The sequence below is a fragment of the Lemur catta genome, chromosome 4 (genome assembly GCF_020740605.2).
Source record: "Lemur catta isolate mLemCat1 chromosome 4, mLemCat1.pri, whole genome shotgun sequence".
Taxonomy (NCBI): Eukaryota; Metazoa; Chordata; class Mammalia; order Primates; family Lemuridae; genus Lemur; species Lemur catta.
In genome coordinates, this window is record NC_059131.1 from 80,651,389 (window position 1) to 80,675,923 (window position 24,535).

At 36.2% G+C, this 24,535-nt stretch overlaps 1 protein-coding gene across 5 annotated transcripts in view; it reads left to right on the top strand.

The window, feature by feature from the left end:
• The first annotated feature begins 419 nt into the window (after nucleotides 1–419).
• CCDC138 (coiled-coil domain containing 138) overlaps nucleotides 420–24,535 on the top strand; it is a 104,686-nt gene continuing 80,570 nt past the window's right edge. For 2 of the 5 annotated variants that reach the window (XM_045550369.1, XM_045550371.1), the window contains exons 1-6: nucleotides 420–828; nucleotides 1,743–1,787; nucleotides 1,984–2,041; nucleotides 3,452–3,572; nucleotides 5,886–6,013; nucleotides 8,145–8,326. In XM_045550369.1, coding sequence (XP_045406325.1) covers nucleotides 736–828; nucleotides 1,743–1,787; nucleotides 1,984–2,041; nucleotides 3,452–3,572; nucleotides 5,886–6,013; nucleotides 8,145–8,326 — 627 coding nt within the window. In that variant the 5' untranslated portion in view covers nucleotides 420–735. Of the gene's footprint in view, nucleotides 829–1,742; nucleotides 1,788–1,983; nucleotides 2,042–3,451; nucleotides 3,573–5,496; nucleotides 5,643–5,885; nucleotides 6,014–8,144; nucleotides 8,327–24,535 lie in introns of those variants that run through there. The other 3 variants (XM_045550370.1, XM_045550372.1, XM_045550373.1) reach the window with 3 other exon arrangements.

Here is a 24,535-nt window from a genome sequence, read left to right on the forward strand (position 1 = left end):
GCCTCTGTTGAACATAGCTTTTTAGGTTGATACACCATGCCGATAAATACTGAGCACTTACTAAGTGCTAGGCACTGTTGTAGGCACTGGGAAAACCTTTTTTTTAAAAAAAAAAAACTGTCTTTTCAGGGAGCTTGCATTCTAGTTATTCTTTTTAATACCTTGTTAGCCACATATGGAAGAGAGGAGGGGAAAGTAAGGAGGTAATCTCTTTGCAATTTCTACGCCTAGCCTTCCGATTCTTCATGTTTTTCTTTTATATGACAGTTAAGAAAGGCTACCTTTAATGAAAAGAAAGGTGCATTTTGGCAAGTGCAGACCCACCCGACCTGTAGTTTGAATGCATTCTATGGGAGCTGCAGTGGGGCGCTGCAGGCTCTGTGCCCTCCGCTCGCACCCTGGCTGGGGCACCGGCCGTGACCGCCCTATGTTCGGGAGCTGCTCGCTGGCCGCCCGGCCTTGGCGGCACTCGCACAGAGAGTTACAGTGCCACTCAGTCGTAAATCCGGCAAGGGCAGTTACAGCGCCACTCCTCAGTCGCAAATCCGGAACGCGAGAGGCCTGAGACCAGAAGAGCGCTTGGGGAAGCCTAGCCGCGCCCACCCCCGCGCGTACCCTGCGGGGCGGGGCCGTATACGTCATGACGTACGCATGCACGCAAGCCTCGACCGCGTCGCTACCGCGCCGCGGTTTTGAACGTGGTTCCCGGGGAGACCGCCGCGGTCAAGCCGCACCATGGACCGAAGGGTCGTCAAGCCGCCGGGACAGGATTTAGTAGTGGAGCGTCTCAAAACCCGCTACGGACTCAGGGACAGCTCTCCCGGCAAGGTGAGGCTGGCGCTCCTCGGCTCACTGCTCCGCGCGGCCCGGCCTCGGGGGACAGAGCCACTTTCCGTCTTCGCATGCCCGAGGGCGGCTGTGCGCCCCGCCTGCGCGGGAGGGGCAGCCTGGGGAAGGTTAACTGGGAGGCGGAGCGGGGGTGGGGACGGGGGTCGCCTGGCCGCAGGTGTGCAGATTCTCACAGGTGTCTGTCACCTGTCTGGGAAAGCTACGTAAACCTTTGAAGGTTCGTGTTATGCAAAGCGTGGTATGGCATTGTAGAAGTTGTTGAACTTTTACTTAAGTGATGTGAGTAGAGTTCAGCACAAACAAACGATTAGATTCCTTTTTCAAAACGTCTTATTTTAAAATAATTTCAGACTTAAAACGAAGTTGCAAGAGTAGTAGGAAGAACTCCCTTGTACCCTTTATGCCTTAATAGAATTCACTAGTCATTTTGCTGCATTTGCTTTGTCATTCTCTCTCTCCCTCTTTCTTTCCTTCTTCATACACTTTGTCCCCTGAACTATTTGAGGGCAATTTGCAGGCATCATGCCCCTTTACTCCTAAATATAAATAGTATGTTTTTCCTGAACATAGGAACATTCTTTTTCATAACAACAGTAGTATTTTCAGGAAATTAGGCACTGATACAATAATATTGGTTAATCTCTAATTCATGTTTAAATTTTGCCAATTATCTCAACAATGTCCTGTGTAGTAAAATTTTTCCTGGTGTAGATCTAATCCAAGAGTGAGCATTGTACTTAGTTGTCTCTTGTTGCCTTCAATCTGGAACATTGCCTTATTTTTTGTAACACTGGTATTTTTGAAAAGTGTAAGACAATTATTAGAATGTCCATCATTTTCGGTTTGCCTGATGGATACCTCTTGATTAGATTCTGGTTTTGAATTTTTGGCAGGAATGGGAGATGAGTGATGTGTGGCCTGCTCTGACCAATCAAGTGGTACGTGACGTTAGTTTGTCCCATTACTCATGATGTTAACTTTTATCACTTGGTTAAGGTGGTGTCTACCACATTTCTCCACTGTAATCTTTGTAATTTTGCCTTTGTAATTAATGTATAATTTATGGGGAAATATTTTGAGACAGTAAATTGATTCTGAGTGTACAAATTAAATGTCATTCTTTTTTTTTTTTAGTATGATTTTTCAAATTTTGATCAGGCTAAATGTAAAAGAAGATCTCTTACCTCCCCAGGTAAGCCAGTAGAGTATTTATTTGTATATATGGGAGCTTCATCAAATTTAGTTTGAAAGAGAGGATTTTTGAAAAAATATTGTTTAGACTTACCGTCAGTGCCAGATATCTTGTGATACTAAGCTTTTTTTACTCTGGAAATGAGCTAATAGTAATGATGATTTTGGGGGTAAATGTGTAAGATATCTTTGAAAATCAAATTCAGTAAGTTATTTTAAATTACAGTATTTCAGCCTTGAAAATGTTAAACATTAAACTATATTGGGTAAAGAAAACTAATTATTCTATTCTTAGGCACAAACTTTGCTAAGTTATTAAGGTAGTAATTATTACATTAGAAAAAGATAATTATACTGTGGAATTGGGTAGGTTGTAATGTCATGTGATAATCTGTAGCTAGCATGTAAATCTGTTATTACTAATGTATATTAACCACTAGTCTGTTAATTTGTTAATGCATCTTAGGTGTTGTCTTTACTAGTAAGTATAATCATTAATGTTTTGGAGAATTGCAGCAGAAATAGTAGTGTCTTTAAACGTTCATCAGATGGTTGATTTGGCATTTTTTTCCCCTAAGCTATTTCATTTTGATTTTTTTTGAAATATAAATCATTTATTGATGTTTGCTTTGGTGGATTACACCAGCTAATTGGATCAGTGAATCTATTCAAATGACTTGATTTGAAAAACACTCTTCTGAAACATTCCTTGAGAATGAAAAAAAAATTCCAGATATTTCTGAGTCTATTGTTTTAAACAACTTTAAAATTGTATTTTAGTTTGAAATTTGCTCTAAAATTTCCAGTCTCCCAAAATATAACTGAAAATTATATCTCATAGAATTTCTAAGAGGGTAAAAATGACTATTAGAGAAGGGCTCATACATTTAAAAGTAGTTCTAAATTTCTTATCACAGAAGTTCTCCTTTTCTTTTTATTTACTGAATTTAGATATAGGCTAACAGTTTATTAAATATTTGACGATCAAAGAGGTATCAATCATGTTTAGGTGGAAAGAAGGCTGGATTCTGAATTTTAGTGTAGGTTCTCAATTTGCAAGTTACAGATTAGCTAGCTGTGTTACTTGGAAAAATTAACATCAGTTAACATAAGTTTTTTCTGATCGTTAGGTTCCTAACCTGTAGAATAGAATTTAGGGCACTTATTCTGCTTATTTCACAGGGTTATTGCTAGGACCAAATAAAGTTATGGATGGAAAAGCATTTTGTAATCAGTAAAGTGCTAAATAAATATAAGACTCAGTGGTTTTTTTCTGTAAGTTTCCATTAGGGAGACATACTGATAAGAACTCATTCAGTACATTTACTGTCTTACCTTTAGGAGCCTAGAATGAAATATTTAGAGTCTGATCTCAGCGGGTAATCTCTGGTGTTTTCTTTTTTGTTGACAGATGATTTGGATATCTATTCATCTGGAGATAAAGTTGGTTCATCATTAAGATATTATTCTGCTGAAAGCAAGCATTGTACAACACCTTTTTGCAGTTCATTCAAGCACTTAAATATGAATTGGTAAAGTAACCTGGATCTTTACTATTGCTCTCCCCTCAGTATCTCAAGAAATTGAGAAAGGGAACAGAGCAGATTGTGTATGTGTTTGCTTTTGTTGGAGAGGAAATATGAGCAGTCTGGAGTGTGCTAAATAGTTGAGACTCATTTATTAATTTTTACTGAGAATCTCTGTGATAAAAGCATAGACTTAGTGTAATGTGTAGTGGCATAATGGAAAGTTAAACTATTTACATAATTTAAAAGATGAAAAATTACTTTTATGGTTATTCAGGACTCAAATGAAGACTCTGCTTCCTTTCTTTCTTTCTTTCTTTATTTCAAGAAAAAAGGAACTAAGAAAAAAAAACTGTAGGCTGAGCACAGTGGCATACACCTATAATCCCAACACTTTGGGAGGCTGAAGTAGGAGGATTGCTTGAGGCCAAGGAGTTTGAAGCCAGCCTGGGCAACATAATGAGACCCTCCCTCCCAATCTCTATGTAAAATTTAAAAAAAAATGACCTTGGTGTGGTGTTGCATGCCTATAGTCCCATCTACTTGAGGGTCTCAGGCAAGAGGATTGCTTGAACCCAGGAGTTTGAGACTCCATGAGGTACGATCACGCCACCACCCTCTAGCCTGCCCTCCAGACTCTGTCTCTAAAACACACACACACACCAAAACAAACCTGAAATACAGTCTTGTTAGGCAACGACATTTAACTCAGTATCTAGTGTGTGTCTGGTAGTGTGGTAAGCACAGTATTTTAGGTAGCTGAGAAAGAAATTGAAGAAGACAGTCTGGGGAAATAGTAACTATAAAATATGTATGATACAGTGCCTAACTAAAAGAAGTTGCAATTCTTAGGGAAGATAATATTTACTGTGGACAAAAACTGTATAGAAACATAGGAAACTAAGGTAAAATACAGTTTTAAAGTGAATACTATTTAATGTCAAAAATATATGGCAGAAGGAAATGCTGTGGGGTATTGAGAAGGAGTAAACGTTTTGAAATAATGTAAAACCTTGAAGATGTCTACATACATAAAATGAAATGTTGAGATAATTGTGGAGAGAAAAAAAAGACAATTGTGCCTAAAAATACCTGTATGTTATTTAGGTGATTGATATTTGGGAGCTTAAATTTGTTAATACAATTAGTCTCTTTGTCTACATAAGTGAGTTAATCCATGTAAAGTACTTTGAACAGTGCTGGGTACATAATAAAGCACTCAGATGCTAGCTGTTATTGTTACTATTGTTATTACTGTTGTATTTGGCACTCACAAAATAATCTAGTTGATTTAGCTTTAAGAATTGGACATGAGCTAGATTGAATGTAGTGAATGTAGAGTATGTAAAGTGAAAATTGCTTTAAGGTAATAATTATGAATTCATGGAAATTATTTTCTTACATTTGATAGTTTTTCTTTTGTTTTTGTAAATAATCTGGGTATTACTCTATAATTTGAAGATTTTGGACTGTGAAGGTTTTTGTAACACTGGACAGTTTTTTCACAATTCCTGGGTATGATCTAATCTAGAACTATGCTCTAGTTCCAGCACAGTAGCCACAGGTCACATGTAGCTGTTGAGTATTTGAAAAGGGGCTGGTCTGAATTGGGATATACTGTAAGTGTAAAATATACACTGGATTTCGAAGACTTAGCATGGATAAAAGAATGTAAAATATCTTAATTTTTTATATTGATTATATGTTGAAATGATAATCTTTTAAATATACTGGGTTAAATAAAATGTGTCATTTAAAATTTCCCTTCTTTTTAATGTGCTACTAGAAAATTTTAAATTACCTATCTTACTTGCATTATATTCCTTTTGAACAGCAGTGCTCTAGAAATTTCAATTCTGAAATAATCTTTTTAGAGAAAACACCTGTGGTTCTAGTTCTCCTTCACTTTTTACTAATTATGTCACCTGTCAGTTACTTGACCTCTTTAGGGTTCAGTTTCCTAATGTTAAATAATCATTTTTTAGCTAAAATTATAGATAATAATACCTGTAATGTCTACCTCACCAAATTATTGGGGATCAGAAGGAAGTCTGGCAGCTGTAGAGCATTCTACAGGTATATGTACTTTTAAATTAAGCCTATTTAACATGTAGAGAAAGTCCAGAGGTGGTTGTAGTGAGTTATTAGGATCAATGACTGTTACTTTTTACATGTTTACTTTTTGAATTTGAAAAAATGTTTACTTTTTATATTTTTTCTCAGTTGTTATGCTGCTAATGTTTGAAAAGCAGTTTTATCTTTATAAAATGGTATGGTAAACTTCCACATTGCTGTGATAGAATATTTTTGTTTTTAAAGCCTAGATGATGAATTGGATTCTTTTCATGATTTGAAGAAACAGGAAACAGAAGAAGAATTAATTGAGAATAATCATAGAGTTAGTACGTCCAAAATAACCAAACAATCTTTTAAAGAAATAGAAAAAGGTAAAAGAAATATTCATTTTAGAATAGTCATTTAAATCGTAACTTTGACAAATGGAGCATATAAAGCTCATCTCATAGTAATAACACTGGTTCTCAGGATACTATGTATTTTTGTATTCTGAATTTCTGTAAGCCATGAGGTAGTGCTTATTCTTAAACTAAAGTGCTTGTTATTAAACCAAAGGAAAAGAGAAGAATAACTTCATTATTTTTCAGTACTCTTCTATATTCTCAAAACTTATCAAAATAACTTAATCACTTGAGTACTTTTTATATTGCCTTTGGTTCTTTTTCCTGTCAGTATTTGTTAGAAAGTGACTAAATGTGATAGTATTTGACTGACCCTATTATTGTGAGGAAATGCACCAGATTACTTAAGAAAAGACTTTAGTAGTAGCAGCTCTCTGTGTGCCTGTGTTTCATAGTTTTATCATTTTAAAGAAAGAGGCTACCAGAAATGGTGCTCTTTGCCTTCTTGGCTGCAAGACTTTGAGAGCACTGTTGCCCCATTGATAGCACCAGCACACTCTCTTCTCCTGGGACTATATCATCTACACACAACACACATTCCTTTCCTTTTTCTCCCTCTCCATCATCCCCTTTTGTCTCATTGACCTCAGCATTTGAGGAAGATAAAAAATAATTCTGCCTGTACTTGTATTTCCGGCCACATGTTTGATTTTTCCACTGAAAGGAATGGAAAACATACGATAAAGAAAATGTTGACTGTATTTGGAGGTTGACATAAAAGTAAGGAATGCTCAGGCCACGTATTGGTGGGGTGGAAACCTAGAGAAGTAAGTAGAACACTGTGTCTTTTGCTTTTAGGGCATTTGCTGAACTGAGTGAAGTGAAACTTTTTTCTTTTTTAAAAATTCATTTTTTTTTTTTTTTTTTTTTGAGACAGAGTCTTACTTTGTTGCCCGGGCTAGAGTGAGTGCCGTGGCTTCAGCCTAGCTCACAGCAACCTCAAACTCCTGGGCTTCAGTGATCCTACTGCCTCAGCCTCCCGAGTAGCTGGGACTACAGGCATGCGCCACCATGCCCGGCTAATTTTTTCTATATATATTTTTAGTTGTCCAGATAATTTCTTTCTATTTTTAGTAGAGATGGGGTCTTGCTCAGGCTGGTCTCAAACTCCTGACCTTGAGCAATCCACCCGCCTCGGCCTCCCAGAGTGCTAGGATTACAGGCGTGAGCCACCGCGCCCGGCCAAAATTCATATTATTTTTTAGTTTGACTCCTTCAAGGTCTGTTCAAGATGGGGAATATAATGGGAGACCCTCTCCTTAAAGCTGGGGCTCCCAGAAGGCTCATGCAAGTTAAAACTACTACATGAGAGCATTTCATATTCTCATTGTTAGCAGAAAATAAATTCTGACAATACAGTGTTGGCGAGGATATGAAGCAAGAGGAACTCTATCAGAGAGTGAATTAATGTAACCACTTTGGAAAACAGTTGGATCACTAGTAAAGTTGAACATGCACATAAAGCCTATGATCCAACAATTTTGCCACTAGTTCATACCCTAGAAAAACTCTTGAACATGTACAAAGACTTGGTAGCATCTGTATAGTCAAAGCAGCACAGATATCCATCTTTCGGAGAATATTATTGCATACAGTAGTTATAAAATAGGATAAAGCAGTGAAGATTTATCAACTTATTTAAAGGAGGTGGTTATAGGATTTATATAATTCCAAAATTTATATAAAGTTTAAAAACCAGCAAAACAAGAACTTCTTAAATGTAAGTAGTGGAAATTAAGTAAGGCAATGATCAACACTTTGAGTTAGTGGTTAATTTGGTTTAGGGAATGGGGGGGAATGTGATTAGGGGTTTCTGAGGTAACTTTCCATTTCTTGGCTAGGCAGTTAATACATTACTGTTTTTATGCCCTTAAAATAATTTATTTTGAAATAATTTCAGACTTACAGAAAAGTTGCAAAAAGAGTGTAAAGAATTCCTATATACGTTTCACTCACATTATCTAAATGTTACCATTTTACCATGTTTGCTATATAATTCTTTGTTTCTTTCTTGAAACTTTGTAACAATACTACAGACTGCTCTGAGAGTATTTAAAAACTGTAAGCTAATAGAGTTTATAATTAAATGTTATCTTTCCAGTTGCCCTGCCAACTAATATGGCCTCAGTAAGAGCTCAGAATGAATATTGGAGTGCTGCGAGTGACTCTCCTTTGAAACCTGTCAGTTCCCCAAAATCCAAAGCATCAAACAAACAGAGTTTACTTCCACATCAAGTCAGTCAGATATATGATGAATTATTTCAAATACATCTGAAGCTGCAGGTAAGAACTAAATACTGAATTGAGAGTTCAGAAATATTTATGTTCTAAGAACCAAGCATTTACAAAATTTGAATACAAAGCATCTCATTTTAATTATTTTAGGTAAGTAAGTCAAGGTGAGGTCAGAGGGAACAAACTCAGTTTATAGGAACTATTGAAAGTAAAAATGTAGTGGCTGAGAGAAAAATATAAACAGTAGTGTTTTTATTTGTAGGTGTGTGTCTTAAATTTCATACTGCCTTGTTTTTAGGTTTATTCCCATCTTTTCTTAAAAAATAAAATCAGGTAAAGTGTGCTTTTTGAGGTGTTCTAAATTCATTGTTTTAAATACTTATATGTAAAAATTCTCCTTGTCAGCTTTCACCAAAATTCACCTCTGCACATTGGCCTTTATCTGTCCTTGGGGTTTTTTTGTTTCTAAAGAGTGTAGTTTATATATTTGTCATGCATCCACTAGGAGTAGAGAAAGAAGCAGAAGTATGTGTAATGCCCATTTTGAGGGGAGGGGGCATTCTTCCCATTGGAAACACTGTATGCACATGAAATAGTTAAGCATTTTTTTGAAAACCAGTATCTAATTTTGTCAAAATAATTCAGGTAATTACCATAGCATTTCAGGAAAAGATTATTTCAGCCTAAAATTACCAGGGAAAAGTTTAGGGAGAGACTTAGTCTGGTTCTTGACTGAGACTTAGAATTTAGGAGAGCAATCGGAAGGCCATTCCAGGTACAAAGGAATTGGAAGTGAGAGATGTTTGGAGTGGAGTGATTGTCCAATTGTACATTTATCAGCCTGTCTAGGGGAAAAATAGTGAAAACTGTGACTAGCTATTTCACAAGATTTTAAGCAAAGGAGTAGCAGACTAAAAAATGGTGTTTTAGAAAGATTCCCTTGATAACACTTTATAGGATAAAAAAAAATAGGCAGGGTTGCAAGAATAGGTCTATCATCTATAACAAATACAATGAAGATACAAATAATAAGGAAAAAATGAAGAGTAATGGATTAATCTGTTTTAATTAATCTATAGTTTAATTTGACTTTAAAATTTACTTTGTAAGTATAGTCATTGTGGAAAACAGTAGGGGGTTCCTCAAAAAACTGAAAATAGAACTGTGTGATCTAGCAATAACATTTTTGGGTATATATTCAAAAGAAAGGAAATCAGTATATTGAAGAAGTATCTGCAGTCCCACGTTTATTGCAGCACTATTTAAAATGACCAAGATATAGAATCAGCCTAAGTGTCAGTCAGTGGATGAGTGGCTAAAGAAAATGTCATATATATTAATATATACACAATGGGATATTATTCAGCCATAAAAAAAGAATGAAATCCTGTCATTTGCTGCAACATAGATGAAACTGGAGATCATTATTTTAAGTAAAATCAGCCAGGCACAAAAGGACAGGTACTGCATATTTTCACCCATATGTGGGAGCTGAAAAAGTGGATCTCATGGAAATAGAGTGTAGTGGTGGTTACCAGAGGCCAGGAAGGGAAGTGACGGATGAAGAGAAGTTGGTTAATGATTGGTGCAAAAATGCAGTTCAAAGGAGTAAGTTCTAGCATTCAGTAGTATAGTAGGGAAGTTATAGTTAACAGTAGTTTATTGTATATTTCAAAATAGCTAGAAAAGAAGAATTGGAATGTTCCCAACAAAAAAGATAAATGTTCGAGGATATCCGTTACCCTGATTTGATCATTATATGTTGTATACATGTATCAAAATATCACATGTACTGTCCAAATATTTACACCTATGATATATCAGTAAAGAAGATACAAGAAAATTGCTTTGTAGTCTTCTATTGTGTTAATCATTAAGCATATACATTTGTTACACTGTCATTTCATTCATTCACCAAATATTTGAGCACCTGTTAATATGCATTTATGTGCTCAGTGTTGAGTATATAGAAGTGAATGAAATGTATATGGTCCTTACTACATGTAGCTTATTAGAAGCAAATTGTAATTAGAAGCAAATACCCATGTACTTATAATTTTATAAATTTAAATGAAGAAATAAGAGAAGTATAACATGAATACCTGACTGGAGGAGATGGAGAGGTTAGGTAAGATTTTTCTAAGAATGTAACATTTAAATTAAACTCTAAAGGATGAAGAGGGGTTAGCCCAGTGAAAGGGTTGCATTCAAGACTGAGACATTCTAATGTAGAAGCCCTCCTGAGGCATGGTAACTTAACTTGTTCATTCAAGGAAAATGTATAATAGTAGGTAACTGAGGATTTTAAAGCAGGGGAGTTGCATAATCTAATGTGTGCTTAAATAAATGGGTTGGAATTTGAGAGACTAGATAGGATTCTACTGTAATAGCCCAGGTGGGAGATAATGGTAACTTGGACTGGAGTGATGGCAGAGAAATAGAAGTAAATAGGGTAGAGATGTATTGTGGAGCTAAATTGGCCAGACTTGGTGTAATGAATTGGATATGGCATAGAGAGAATAAGGTGTCTAGGTTGATTCGCACATTTCTGGTTTGGGCAACTTGCAGGAAGAATGGTTTTCAGGAGAAAGATCGAGATTTCAGTTTGGAACTAGCTGGGTTTGGCAGTTTAATGTATCAGCTTGGCAGTCAGAACATAGGTCTTTGATGACTATATAGTTTGGATTATTATTTAAAGTTGTCACCAGTAGTTGAGATCTAGAGAGAGGGTTGAGGTTGAAAAGATGGTGGTAGACTGATGGTGTCCTGAATTAGGCCTGGGGCTTCAGGCATAGAAGTGGATGAATTCTAGAGATGTTTAAGAGATGGGGTCAACAATATAGGTGACCCTTGAACGACATAGGTTGAACTGTGCAGGTCCACTTACACACAGATTTTTTTCTTCAGTAAGTATACTAGAAAATTTTTTGGAGAATTATGACAATTTGAAAAAACTCACAGATAAATCACATAGCCTAGAAATATGAAAAAAAAACAAAACAAAAAGTTATGTCATGAATGTGTAAAATATATCTAGATACTAGTCTATTTTATCATTTACTACCATAAAATATACACAAATCTATTATAAAAAGTTAAAATTTATTAAAACATGCACACACAGACTGTACATGACTCCATTCATAGTCAAGAGAAATGTAAAGAAATAAAAAGATGCAATATTAAATCATAACTGCATAAAAGTAGCCACCTCCTGTTGGTATTGCAGTGAGATCAAGTGTTGTGAGTGTCCACTTTAAATGCTATGTGATGATGTTCATCTCCACATGAGCATTGCTCCAATAAATTGCATATTGCACTAAAAAGTGATCTCTTATGGTTCTAGGGTATTTTTCATCGAGTTTAGTACAATGCCATAAACCTTGAATAATACAATGAGACCCATGTGAAGTGCCACTAATGATGCTTGAAGTGCTCTCAAGAAGCAGAGAAGACTTATGACATTATAAGAAAAAGCTGAATTGTTTGATAAATACTATAGATTGATTGAGCTCTGCAGCTGTTGTCCACCATTTTAGACAGGTGATTCATCTTGTAAACAGACCACATAAACTTAATGATATCAGTAAATACAGTACACTACTATAAATGTATTTTCTCTTCCATATGATTTTCTCAATACGTTTTTTCCTTTATTATAACAGTATATAATGTAACATACAAAATATGTGTTAATGGACTGTTTATGTTATTGGTTAAGGCTTCTAGTCAACAGTAGGCTATTAGTAGTTAAGTTTTGGGGGAATCAAAAGTTATACGTGGATTTTTCACTGCACAAGAGTCTGCACCACTAACCCTTGCATTGTTCAAGAGTCAGCTGTACTTGCAGATTGGATTTGGGAGGTGTGTGCAGTAAGGTTTAGTCAAAGACAAAATGCAGGTTTATTTTTTGGACAATTGGATAAATGATGTTGCTTTTTGCTGAGACGGGAAAAACTGGAGGAGGAGGAGAGCACTAATTCTTTTCTTTTTAATTCATACCTCTTTAATTTTTTTAGTGTATAATTAAAATATTTTAATATGTTCACAGAGATGTGCCACCATTGGCACAAGCAATTTAGAATATTTTCATCATCCTCAAAAGAAACTTCCTACCCATTAGAAGTCACAGCACTTCTCCCCAAATGCCTTCAGCCCTAAGTAACCACTAATATACTTTGTGTCCCTATAGGTTTATCTATTCTGGACTCTTCATATAAATGGAATCATACAATGTGTGGTCTTTTATGACTGGCTTCTTTTACTTAGTGTACTATTTTCAAGGTTCATTCATGTAGCGTGTATGAGTACTTTATTCCTTTTAATTGCTGAGTAATGCTCTATTCTATAGACAGACCACACTTTGTTTATCCATTCTTCTATTGATGGACACTTGGGTTGTTTCCACTTTTTGGCTATTAAGAATAATGCTGCTGTGGACATTTGTATTTAAGTTCTGTGTGGACATATGCTTTCATTTCTCTTGGGTATATAACTGTAGTAGAATTGCTGGGTCATATGGTCACTCTATATTTAACTTTTTGAGGAACTGTTTTCCAAAGTGACTGCACCATTTTACATTTCCACCAGCAATGTACGAGGCTTCTGGTTTTTTCATGTTCTTGCCAACACTATTTTCTGTAATTTTGATTCTGGCCATCCCACTAGGTGTGAACTGGTATCTTACTGTGATTTTGCTTTTTATTTCCCTGATAGCCAACTTAATGCAGTTCTAGACATGTTTATTTTAAGCTACTTAAAAAAAGCATACAGGTGGAGATGTTAAACAGCCTGTTTGGACCTGAAATTTTTTGGTTTTTATTTCATAGATTTAGGGGGTACAAATGTTGTTACATGGCTGAATTGTATAATGCTGAAGTCAGGGTTTTTAGTGTACTCGTCGCCAAAATAGTATACATTGTACACAAGAGGTAGATTTTTATCTATCAGTCCCCCTACCCCCTCCCTTTTTGTTAGTATTCAGTGTCTAGTATACCACATTATGACCATGTATGTCCCTCGTTTAGTTCCAGCTTATAAGTGAGAACATGCGGTATTTATTTATCTATTCCTGAGATACTTTTCTTAGGATAATCATCTCCAGTTCCATCCAAGTTGCTGCAACAAACTTTATTTCATTTCTTTTTATGGCTGAGTAGTACTCCATGGTATATATGTATGTATTTTCTTTATCCACTCCTCAGTTGATGGACACTTAGGCTGATTCCATATCTTTGCTATTATGAATTGTGCTGCAATAAACACTTGGACACAGGTGTCTTTTTTTGTAAAATGACTTTTCCTTTGGGTAGATACCCAGTAATGGGATTGCTGGATCACATGATAGGTCTACTTTTAGTTTTTTGAGGAATCTCTATACTGCTTTCCATAGAGGTTGTACAAGTTTACATTCCCACCAACAGTGTATAAGCATTTCCTTTTCACCGCAACCACACCAACATCTATTATTTTTTGACTTTTTAATAATGTAGATTCTGGCAGGGGTAAGTTGGTGTTTTGTTGTGGTTTTAATTTGCGTTTCCCTGATAGTTAATGAAGTTTAGCATTTTTTCATATGTTTGTTGGCTATTTGTATATCTTCTGAGAAGAATCTGTTCACATCTTTTGTCCACTTTTTGATGGGAGTTATTTATATTTTTTTTACTGATTTGTTTGATTTCTTTGTAGATTCTGGGTAATTAGTCCTTTGTCAATGTATAGTTTGCAAATATTTTCTCCCATTCTGTAGGTTGTCTGTTTACTTTGTTGATGATTTCCTGTTATGTGCAGAAACTTTTTCATTTAAGTCTCATTTATTTTTGTTGTTGTATTTGCTTTTGGAGTCTTACTTATAAATTCTTTACTTAAGCCAATGTCTAGAAGAGTTTTTCCTCGGTTTTCTTCTGGAATTTTTCAGCACTTACATTTAAGTCCTTAATCCATTTTGAGTTAATTTTTCTGTATGGTAAGAGATAGGAATCCAGTTTCATTCTTCTGCATGTGGCTATCCAGTTTTCCCAGTAGCATTTATTGAATGGGGCTTCCTTTCCCTAGTGTATGTTTTTGTCTGGTTTGACAAAGATTAGTTGATCATAGCTATACGGTTTTATCTCTGGGTTCTCTATTCTGTTCCACTGGTCTATGTGTCTACCTTTATGCCAATACCCTGCTGTTTTGGTTACTATAGGCTGTAGTATAATTTGTAGTCGGGTAATATGATATCTCCAGATTTGTCCTTTTTGCTTAGGATTTCTTTGGCTATTCAGGGTCTTTTTGATTCTATATGAAGTTTTAGATTATTTTTTCTAGATCTATAAGAAATGATTTTGGAATTTTGATGGGAATTACATTGAATATGTAAATCACTTTGGGTAGTATGTACATTTTAACAGTGTTGATTCTTCCATTCCATGAGCCTGGGGTGTTTTTTCATTTGTGTATGTTATCTGTGATTTCTTTCATCAGTGTTTTGCAGATCTCCTTGTAGAGATCTTTCACCTCATTGGTTAGGTATATTGCTAGGTATTTTGTTTTCTTTGCAGGTATTTTAAATGGGATTAAGTTTTTGATTTGATTCTTACTAGTATGTAGAAATGCTATTTATTTGTGTATATTAATTTTGTAACCTGAGACTTGACTGAATTGTTTTAAAAATTTCAGAGTATTACAGGGGTACAAATGTTTTGGTTACATGAATTACTTTTGTACAGTTTGAGTCAAAGTTATATGTCTGTCCATTACCCAGATAGTGTGCATTCTACCTGTTAGGTACGAATTTACCAACCCCTCCCACCTGCTTAATTTCCATTGAATTTTATTACCATATATACACATGAGTGTTGATCATTTAGTTCCAATTTAATAGTGAGTACATGTGGTATTTGTTTTTCCATTCTTGAAATACTTCACTTAGGAGCATGGTCTCCAGTTCCATCCAGGTTGTGAAAAAAGGTATTAGTTAACCATTTTTTTGTCGTGATTGAGTAGTACTCCATGCTGTACATATACCACATTTTGTTAACCCACTCATGTATTGATGGGCACTTGGGTTGTTTCCACATCTTTGCAATTGTGAATTGTGCTGGTATAAACATTTGAGTGCAGATGACTTTTTAATAAAATTCTTTTTTTTCCCTTGTTTTGTAGTAGTGGGATTACTAGATCAAATGATAGGTCTACTTTTAATTCTTTCGGGTATCTCCATACTACTATCCATAGAGGTTGTACTAGTTTGCAGTCCCACCAGCAGTGTATGAGTGTTCCTGTCTCTCCCCATCCATGGCAACATTTGTTTTTTGGGACTTTTTGATAAAAACTGTTTTCACTGGAGTTAAGTGGTATCTCATTGTGGTTTTGATTTGCATTTCCCCAATTAGAGACCTTGAGCATTTTTTCATATGTTTGTTGACCATTAGTCTATCTTTTGAAAAAAGCTTCTGTTCTTATCTTTTGTCCACTTTTTAATGGGGTTGTTTGATGTTTTCTTGCCGATTTGATTGAGTTCTTTGTAGATTCTGGTTATTAGCCCTCTATTGGATGTATAGCGTGTGAATATTCTCTCCCATTCTGTAGGTTGTCTGTTTGCTCTATTGGTTATTTCCTTGGCTGTGTTTTAATATAATCAAGTCTTATTTATGTATTTTTGTTGTTGCTGTGATTGCCTTTGGGGTCTTCTTCATAAATTCTTTGCCTAAGCCATTATCTATAAGAGCTTTTCCAACCTCTTCTTTTAGAATTGTTACTGTTTCATGACTTAAGTTTAAGTCTGTGTTCTATCATGAATTAATTTTTGTGAGTGGTGAGAGGTGTGGATCCTGTTTCAGTCTTTTACATGTGGCTATCCAATTTTCCCAGCACCATTTATTGTATAGGGATCCTTTTCCCCATTGTATGTTTTTGTCTGCTTTGTCAAAAATCAGATGGTGGCTGGGCGCGGTGGCTCACGCCTGTAATCCTAGCCCTCTGGGAGGCTGGGGCGGGTGGATCGCTTGAGGTCAGGAGTTTGAGACCAGCCTGAGCAAGACCCCGTCTCTACTAAAAATAGAAATAAAAATTATCTGGACAACTAAAATATATATATAGAAAAAATTAGCCGGGCATGGTGGCGCATGCCTGTAGTCCCAGCTACTCGGGAGGCTGAGGCAGTAGAGTCGCTTAAGCCCAGGAGTTTGAGGTTGCTGTGAGCTAGGCTGACACCACGGCACTCACTCTAGCCCGGGCAACAAAGTGAGACTCTGTCTCAAAAAAATAAAAAAAATTCAGATGGTAATATGAGGATAGTTTTATGTCTGAGTTGCCTGTCCTGATCCATTGGTTCTTGTGCCAGTACCATGTTGTTTTGGTTACTATAGCCTTGTAGTATAGCTTGAAGTCTGGTAATGGGATGCCTCCCAATTTTTTCTTTTTCCGTATGGCTATTCGGAGTCTTCTCTGGTACCATATGAAGCGTAGAATTATTTTTTTCTAGATCCTCGAAAAATGACGTTGGTATTTTAATGGGGATTGCATTGAATCTGTAAATCACATTGGGTAGTGCAGACATTTTAATAATGTTGATCCTGCTGATCCATGAGCATGATATGTTTTTTCATTTGTTTACATCCTCTGCGATTTCTTTCCTCAGTGTTTCGTAGTTCTTCCTGTAGACGTCTTTCCCTTCCTTGGTTAAATATATTCCAAGGTATTTTATTTTCTTTATTGCTATTGTGAAAGGTATTGAGTCTTTGATTTGATTCTCAGTTTAACTGTTTCGGTTTATAGCAATGCTACTGATTTGTGTACATTGATTATGTAACTGAGACTTTGCTGAATTTATCAATTGCAGGAGTCTCTTGGCAGAATCTTTGGGGTTTTCTAGACACAAGATCATATCGTCAGCAAAAAGCAAAAGTTTGACTACTTTTTTCCCCATTTGGATACCCTTGATTTCCTTCTCTTGTTTGGTTGCTCTGGCTAGGACTTCCAGCACTATGTTGAACAGAAATGGTGACGGTGGGCACCTTGTCTAGTTCCAGTTTTAAGCGTGAATGCTTTCAGTTTTTTCCCATATAGTATGATGTTGACTGTGGGTTTGTCATATATGGCTTTTATAATATTGAGGTATGTTCCATGTGTATCTATTTTGTTAAGAGTTCTTATTATAAAAGGGTGCTGAATTTTGTCAAATGCTTCTCCTGCATCTATAGAGAGGATCATATGGTCTTTGTTTTTGCTTCTGTTTATGTGGTGAATCACATTTATAGATTTGCGTATGTTGAACCATCCTTGCACCTCTGCAATGAAGCCCACTTGATCGTGGTGGATCATTTCTTTGATGTGCAGCTGAAGTAGCTTTGCTACTATTTTATTGAGAATTTCTGCATCTATATTCAGAAGGGATATTGGTCTATAGTTTTCCTTTTTTGTTGTTTCCTTTCCTGGCTTTAGTATCAAGGTAGTATTGCTTCATAGAATGAGTTAGGGAGGATTCCTTCCTTTTCCATGTTATGAAATAATTTCTGCAGTATAGGTACTAGTTCTTTGTCAGTCTGGGGAAGGTTGGCTGTAAAATCATCTGGTCTGGGGCTTTTTTTGTTGGGAGATTTTTTTATTGCTTTTTTAGTTTCGTTACTTGATATTGGTTTCTTCAGGAGTTGTTTTTTCCTGATTGAGTCTAGGGAGGTTGTCCAAGAATTTGTTCATTTCCTCAACATTTTCAAGTTTATGTGCATAGATATTTTAATAGTATTCAGAGATGATATTTTGTATTTCCATGGTATCAGTTGTTATATCTCCTTTTTCATTTCTGATTTTATTAGGGTCTTTTCTTTTCTGTTTCTGGTTAATCTAGTGAGAGGCCTGTCAATTTTGTTCATCTTTTCAAAGAACCAACTTTTTGTTTTATTAATCTTCTGTATAATTCTTTTGTTGTCGATGCCACTTAGTTCTGCTCTGACCTCAGTTATTTCTTTTCTTCTGCTGGGGTTGGGATTGTTTTGCTATTCCTTTTCCTATTCCTTGAGATGGTACATTAGATTGTTAATTTGTGTTCTTTTTGTCTTTTGGATGTAGGCATTTATGGCTATGAATTTTCCTCTTATGACTGCTTTTGCAGAATCCTATAGATTTTGATAACTTGTGTCCCCTTTGTAATTTAGTTCAAAGAATCTTTTGATTTCCATCTTAATTTCCTCCCTGACCCAATAACTATTCATCAGTAGGTTGTTTAATTGTCATGACTTTGTGTAGAGTGTTCCTGTGGGAATTGATTTCTAATTTTATTTCACCATGGTCTGAGAAGATACATGGTATAATTTCTATTTTTTTAAATTTGTTGAGTCATGTTTTGTGTGCTAGGATGTGATTAATCTTAGAGAATGTTCCATGAGCTGATGAGAAGAACGTATATTCCGTGGTTTGGGTGTAGAATGTTCTGTAAATGTCTGTTAGGTCAATTTGTTCTAGAATTCCATTTAAGTCCATTGTTTCTTTGCTTATTCTCTGTTTGGAGCATCTGTTCCATTCTGTTGGTGGGATGTTGAAGTACCCAGCTATTACGATGCTGCTGTTTATCATTTTGTTTAGCTCAAGTAGGGTATTCATTATGAATCTGGGGACACTTGTGTTAGGTGCCTGAATATTTAGGATTGTTACATCTTCTTGTGGAATTGTTCCCTTCACCATTATATAGTGACCATCTTTGTCTTCCTTTACTTTTGCTGATTTGAAATCTATGTTATCTGATATGAGAATGGCTACCCCAGCTTTCTTTTGGTTTTCATTTGATGGCATATTGTTTTCTATCCCTTTACCTTGAGTCCGAATGAGTCCTTTTGTGTTAGATATGTTTCCTGAGACAACAGATACTTGGCTTTTTTTTTTCTTTTTTTTCTTTTCTTTTTTTTTTTTTTAATCCATTCAGCCAGCCTATATCTCTTGAGTGGAGAGTTCAAGCTATTCACATTTATTGAAAGAATTAATAAATGGGGTAGATTTCTGTTCATCTTCTTGAGTAGAAATTTCTTGTTTTGTTTTACCTCTTGAGCCATTGTGGTATCTGGGCTCTTAACTTTAGCTTTTCGGTGGTTGTCTATTGTGCTGATTCATGTATAATCTAGTTGTGAGTATTTCTTGTAGGGCAGGGCTGGTCTTAACAAATTCCCTCAGTGTTTGCTGGTCTCAGAAAATGTTTATTCCTCCCTCATATGAGAAACTTAGTTTTTCAGGATACAGAATTCTAGGTAGGCCATTATTCTGTTTGAGAAGACTGAGAATGGGGCCCCAATCCTTTCTGGCTTGTAAGGTCTCTTTTGAGAAATATGCAGTTAGTTTGATGGATTTTCCTTTGTAAGTTATCTAATGCTTTCACCTTATGGCTCCTAAGAGCACCACTTTGGTGTCTACTTTTGCCATTCTGATGACTATGTATTGTTGTGATTACCTCTTTGTGATGAATCTCCCAGGAGTCTTTTGAGCTTCTTGTACCTGGATATCTAGATTTCTAGCAAGGCAAGGAAATTTTCCTCCATTATTCCCTCAAATATGTTTTCAAACGCTTGTGTATTTTCTTCTTCATCCTCAGGGATGCTTATGACTCTTATGTTAGGCCTCTTTACATAGTCACAATTTCTTATAGGTTTTGTTCATTCCTTTTGTTTCTTAATTGTTTCTGTTTGACTGACTTGTTTGACTCAAAGGTGTTGTCTTCAAGCTCTGAGATTCTTTCTTTTGCCTGAACTAGCCTATTCTAAAGGCTTTCCACTGTGTTTTGTATTTTCTTGAATGAATTTTTTATTTCCAGAAGGTCTATTAGATTTTTTTTTTAATAATTTGATTTCCTGGCCGGGCGCGGTGGCTCACGCCTGTAATCCTAGCACTCTGGGAGGCCGAGGCGGGTGGATCGTTTGAGCTCAGGAGTTCGAGACCAGCCTGAGCAAGAGCGAGACCCCATCTCTACTAAAAATAGAAAGAAATTATATGGACTGCTAAAAATGTATGTAGAAAAATTAGCCAGGCTTGTTGGTACATACCTGTAGTCCCAGCTACTTGATAGGCTGAGGCAGGAAGATCACTTGAGCCCAGGAGTTTGAGGTTGCTGTGAGATAGGCTGACGCCACAGCCCTCTAGCCTGGGCAACAGAATGATACTCTGTCTCAAAAAAATAATAATAATAATAATTTGATTTCCTTAGTAGTAAATTTTTCATTCATTTCCTGCATTGTTTCTGTGGGGATTTTTGTGTGTGTTGGATTTCTGTTTTCTCTTGCATTTCATTGAACTTTCTTACAATCTATATACAGAATTTTTCATCTGTCATTTCAGTCTTTTTGTTTTGGTTTATATCCAGTGGTAAGGAGTTATTGTTTTCTTTTGGGATGTTCTTTCAGTCTGATTTTTCATGTTTCCAGAGTTCTTTCACTGATTCCTTCTCATCTGGCTTCTTGGTCGAGACTTGGGGGTGCTAGGATTGGCTTACAGGCCTGTCTCTAAGTAACTGGCCAGCTTGAGCCACCACTTGAACCAGTTGCAACAATTGGGCATCAGACTGAACACACCATGTCATTCCTCCTGCCATCTCCCACCCCAACCCAGAGCAGGGGTGCACCCCCAGCTTCCTCCAGCTGAGTGCTAAGGATCTCTGTCTCTCCCAGACAGCTGTAAGTTGGATAGGCCCCAAGGAAAATCTGGGCCGGTGTGGAAGGAGGCTGGTCCAAACACTAAACCCTCCTAATGATGTTGCCCTGCAAGGAGACACGACTGCCCTCCCCACCCAGAGACCACAGGGCCAGAGGCGCAGATAAACCGGGTGACTTTACTGAATTTATCGATTCTGGGAGTCTTTTGGTGGAGTTTTTTATTATTTTCTATGTGTAAGATCATATCATCAGCAAACGGGGGTAGTTTGATCTCTTCTTTTCCTATTTGGATGCCGTTTATTGCTTTCTTTTGCCTGATTGCTCTGGCTAGGACTTCCAGTACTGTATTGAATGAAGTGGTTACGGTGGGCATCCTTGTCTTGCTCTAGTTCTTAGGCAGAATGCTTTCAACTTTTCCTTATTCGTTATGATGTTGGCTGTGGGTTTGTCATATATAGCTATTAATATTTTGAGGTAACTTCCTTGTATGTCTAGTATATTGAGGGTTTTTATCATAAAGGAGCTGGATTTTATTGAATGCTTCTTCTGTATCTATTGAGATGACATGGTTTTTCGTTTTAATTCTGTTTATGTGGTGAATCACATTTATTGATTTGTGTATGTTGAATTATCCAAACATTCCTGGAATGAAACCCACTAGATCATGATGAATTATCTTTTCGATGTGCTGTTGGATTGGGTTTGCTTGTATTTTGTTGAGAATTTTTGCATTTATGTTAATGGAGAGATATTCTCCTGTAGTTTTCTTTTTTTTGTTGTGTCATTTCCTGACTTTGAGTAATAAAAGTATAAGAATGATACTAGCTTCATAGAATGAGTTAGGAAGGGTTTCCTCCTTCTGGATGTTATGGAACAGTTTCAGTAGATATGTGCCAATCATTCTTTGTAGATCTATTAGAATTTGGCTGTGAATCTATCTGGTTTGCAGCTTCTTTTAGTTGGGAGACTTTTTATTACTGTTTCAGTCTCGCTACTCATTACTTGTCTGTTCAGGATTTCTGTTTCTTACTGATTCAAACTTGGGAGGTTGTGCATTTCTAAAATTTTGTCCATTTCCTCTAGATTTGCTAGTTTTTGTGCTTATAGGTTTTCATAGTAGTTATGGATGGTATTTTGTATTTCTTTGGTATCAGTTGTCTCCTTTTTCATTTCTGATTGAGTTTATGTGAGTCCTTGCTCTTTTCTTTCTGTTTAACCTAACTAGTGGTCTGTCAATTTTGTTTATCTTTACAGAGAACTAGTTTTTTGTTTCATTGATGATTTGTATCTTTTTTTTTCTTTTGGTTTCCGTTTCATTTGCTTCTGCTGACTTTGGGTTTAATTTATTCATCTTTTTCTAGTTTCTTGAGGTTTGTCATTTAGTTGTTAATTTGTGATTTTTCTGTGTTTTTGATGTAGGCATTTAAGGCTATGAACTTTCCTCTTAGCAGTGTTTTTGGTGTATCCCAGAGATTTTGGTAAATTATGTCATCTTTGTTCCATTTGAAATTTTTTTATTCTTATCTTGATTTTGTCAAGATAAAGGATCGTTCATCAGCAAGTTGTTTAATTTCCATGTATTTTTATGGTTTTGAGAGTTCCTCTTGGAGTTGATTTCTAGTTTTATTTCACAGGGGTGTGAGAAGATATATGGTATGATTTTGATTTTTCTGAATTTGCTACAACTAGTTTTATGGCCTAACATATGATCTGTTTTGGAAAATTTCCCATGTGCTGATGAGAAGAATGTATATTCTGCAAGTTTGGGGTTGAATGTTCTGTGAATGTTTGTTAGGTCCATTTGTTCTAGAGTTCTGTCAGTAGAGTGAAGTTTCTAGCTATTGTGATGTTGCTGTTTATTTCTTGAGATCTATTAAAATTTGTTTTATTTGTCTGGGAGCTGCTGTGTTAGGTGCAAATATATTTACATTTGTCATATCTTGTTGAATTGGTCCCTTTATCATTGTATAATGGCTATCATTGTCTTTTTTTTTTACCATTGTTGATTTAAAGTATGTTTTTTCTGATATGAAAATAGCAACTCCTCACTTTTTGCCTTTATTTGTGTGGAATGTTTTTTCTACCCCTTTATCTTGAGTCTGTGAGAATCTTTGTGAGTTAATTGGGTTTCTTGGAGACAGCATATATTTGGGTTGTGTTTTTTTAATCTGTTCAGCCAATCTGTGTCCTTTAAGTCAGGCATTTCCATTTAATGTTAGTATTGATATGTGCAATCCTGTTCTGTTCATCATGTAGATCGTTTCCAGGTTTCTCTGTTGTGCTACTGTTTTATGAGAGCTGTGAGTTTTAACAATCAGGTGTTTTTACACTGATGGGTATGGATTGTTCTTTTCCATGTACAGAGCACTTTTAAGCATTTCTTGTAGGGCAGGTCTAGTGGTGACAGATTCTCTTTGTGTTTGCTTTTCTGGGAAAGACTGTATTTCTCCTTCATTTATGAAACTTAGTTTTGCAGGATATAGAATTCTTGCTTGGAGGTTATTCTGTTAAGGAGACCAAAAATGGGATCCCCGGCTCCCTCTGATTTGTAAGGTTTCTGCTGAGAAGTCTGTTGTTAGTCTGATGGGTTTTCTTTTGTAAGTTACTTGGTGCTTTCATCTTGCAGCTTGTAGGATTTTCTCCTTTACTTTGATTTTGTCCAGATTGATGACTATTTGGTAATAGTCCTATTTGCCACTCATCTTCCAGGTGTTCAATGACCTTGTGTCTGGATGTCTAAATCTTTAATGATATCAGGTGTGTTTTCCTCAATTACTCCCTCATATACCTTTTCCATGCTTTTCTCATTTTCTTCTCCCTCAGGGATAGCTGTGATTCTTATATTTGCTTGCTTTTCATAGTTCCACAGTTCTTGGAGAGGTTGTTCCATTTTTCTTTATTCTTTGTTCTACGTTTTTGACTGAATGGGTTATTTCAAAAGCCTTGCTGTCAAGCTCTGAAATTATTTCTTCTGCTTGGTCTAGTCTGTTAAACCTTCTGCTGTATTTTGAAATTTCCTAAATGACTCTTTCATTTATACAAAATATAACAGAGTCCTGTTATATTTTTTCTTATATTATCTATCTCTTAAGTGAATTTTTTATTTGTGTCTGAATTATTTTTTTTGGTTTCTTTGTGTTGGTTTTCAGCTTCCTCATCAATCCCACTGATCTTACTTGCCATCCATATTCTAAATTTGATATCCAACATTTCAACAGTTTCTTTTTAGTTGGAGTCCATTGCTGGAGAACTGTTGTGGTCCTCTGGGAATGTGTAAACAGCTAATTTTTTCATATTGACTGAATGGGTTATTTCAGAAGCCTTGTTGTCAAGCTCTGAAATTATTTATTCTGCTTGGTGTAGTCTGTTCTTACGCTGGTTCACTTCTCATCTTAGCTCAAGACAGATAGGTTTGAAATACACCTCTTCTCCTCTGCTGGGGACTCTTTTGCTCAGTGAAGAGAGGAAGATGACCCTGAGTGGCTCACTTGATTCCTACTCTGGAAGATTGACCAGGCAGGAGAGGGGCAGATGCCTTGTGAGCCTTTAACACTCCTCCTCTCCTGCATCTCCACGTTCCTCTGTGGTTGTCACAGGTAGTCAGTGCATAGCTTGTTTGCAGCGTGTGCATGGCGGGCAGTGG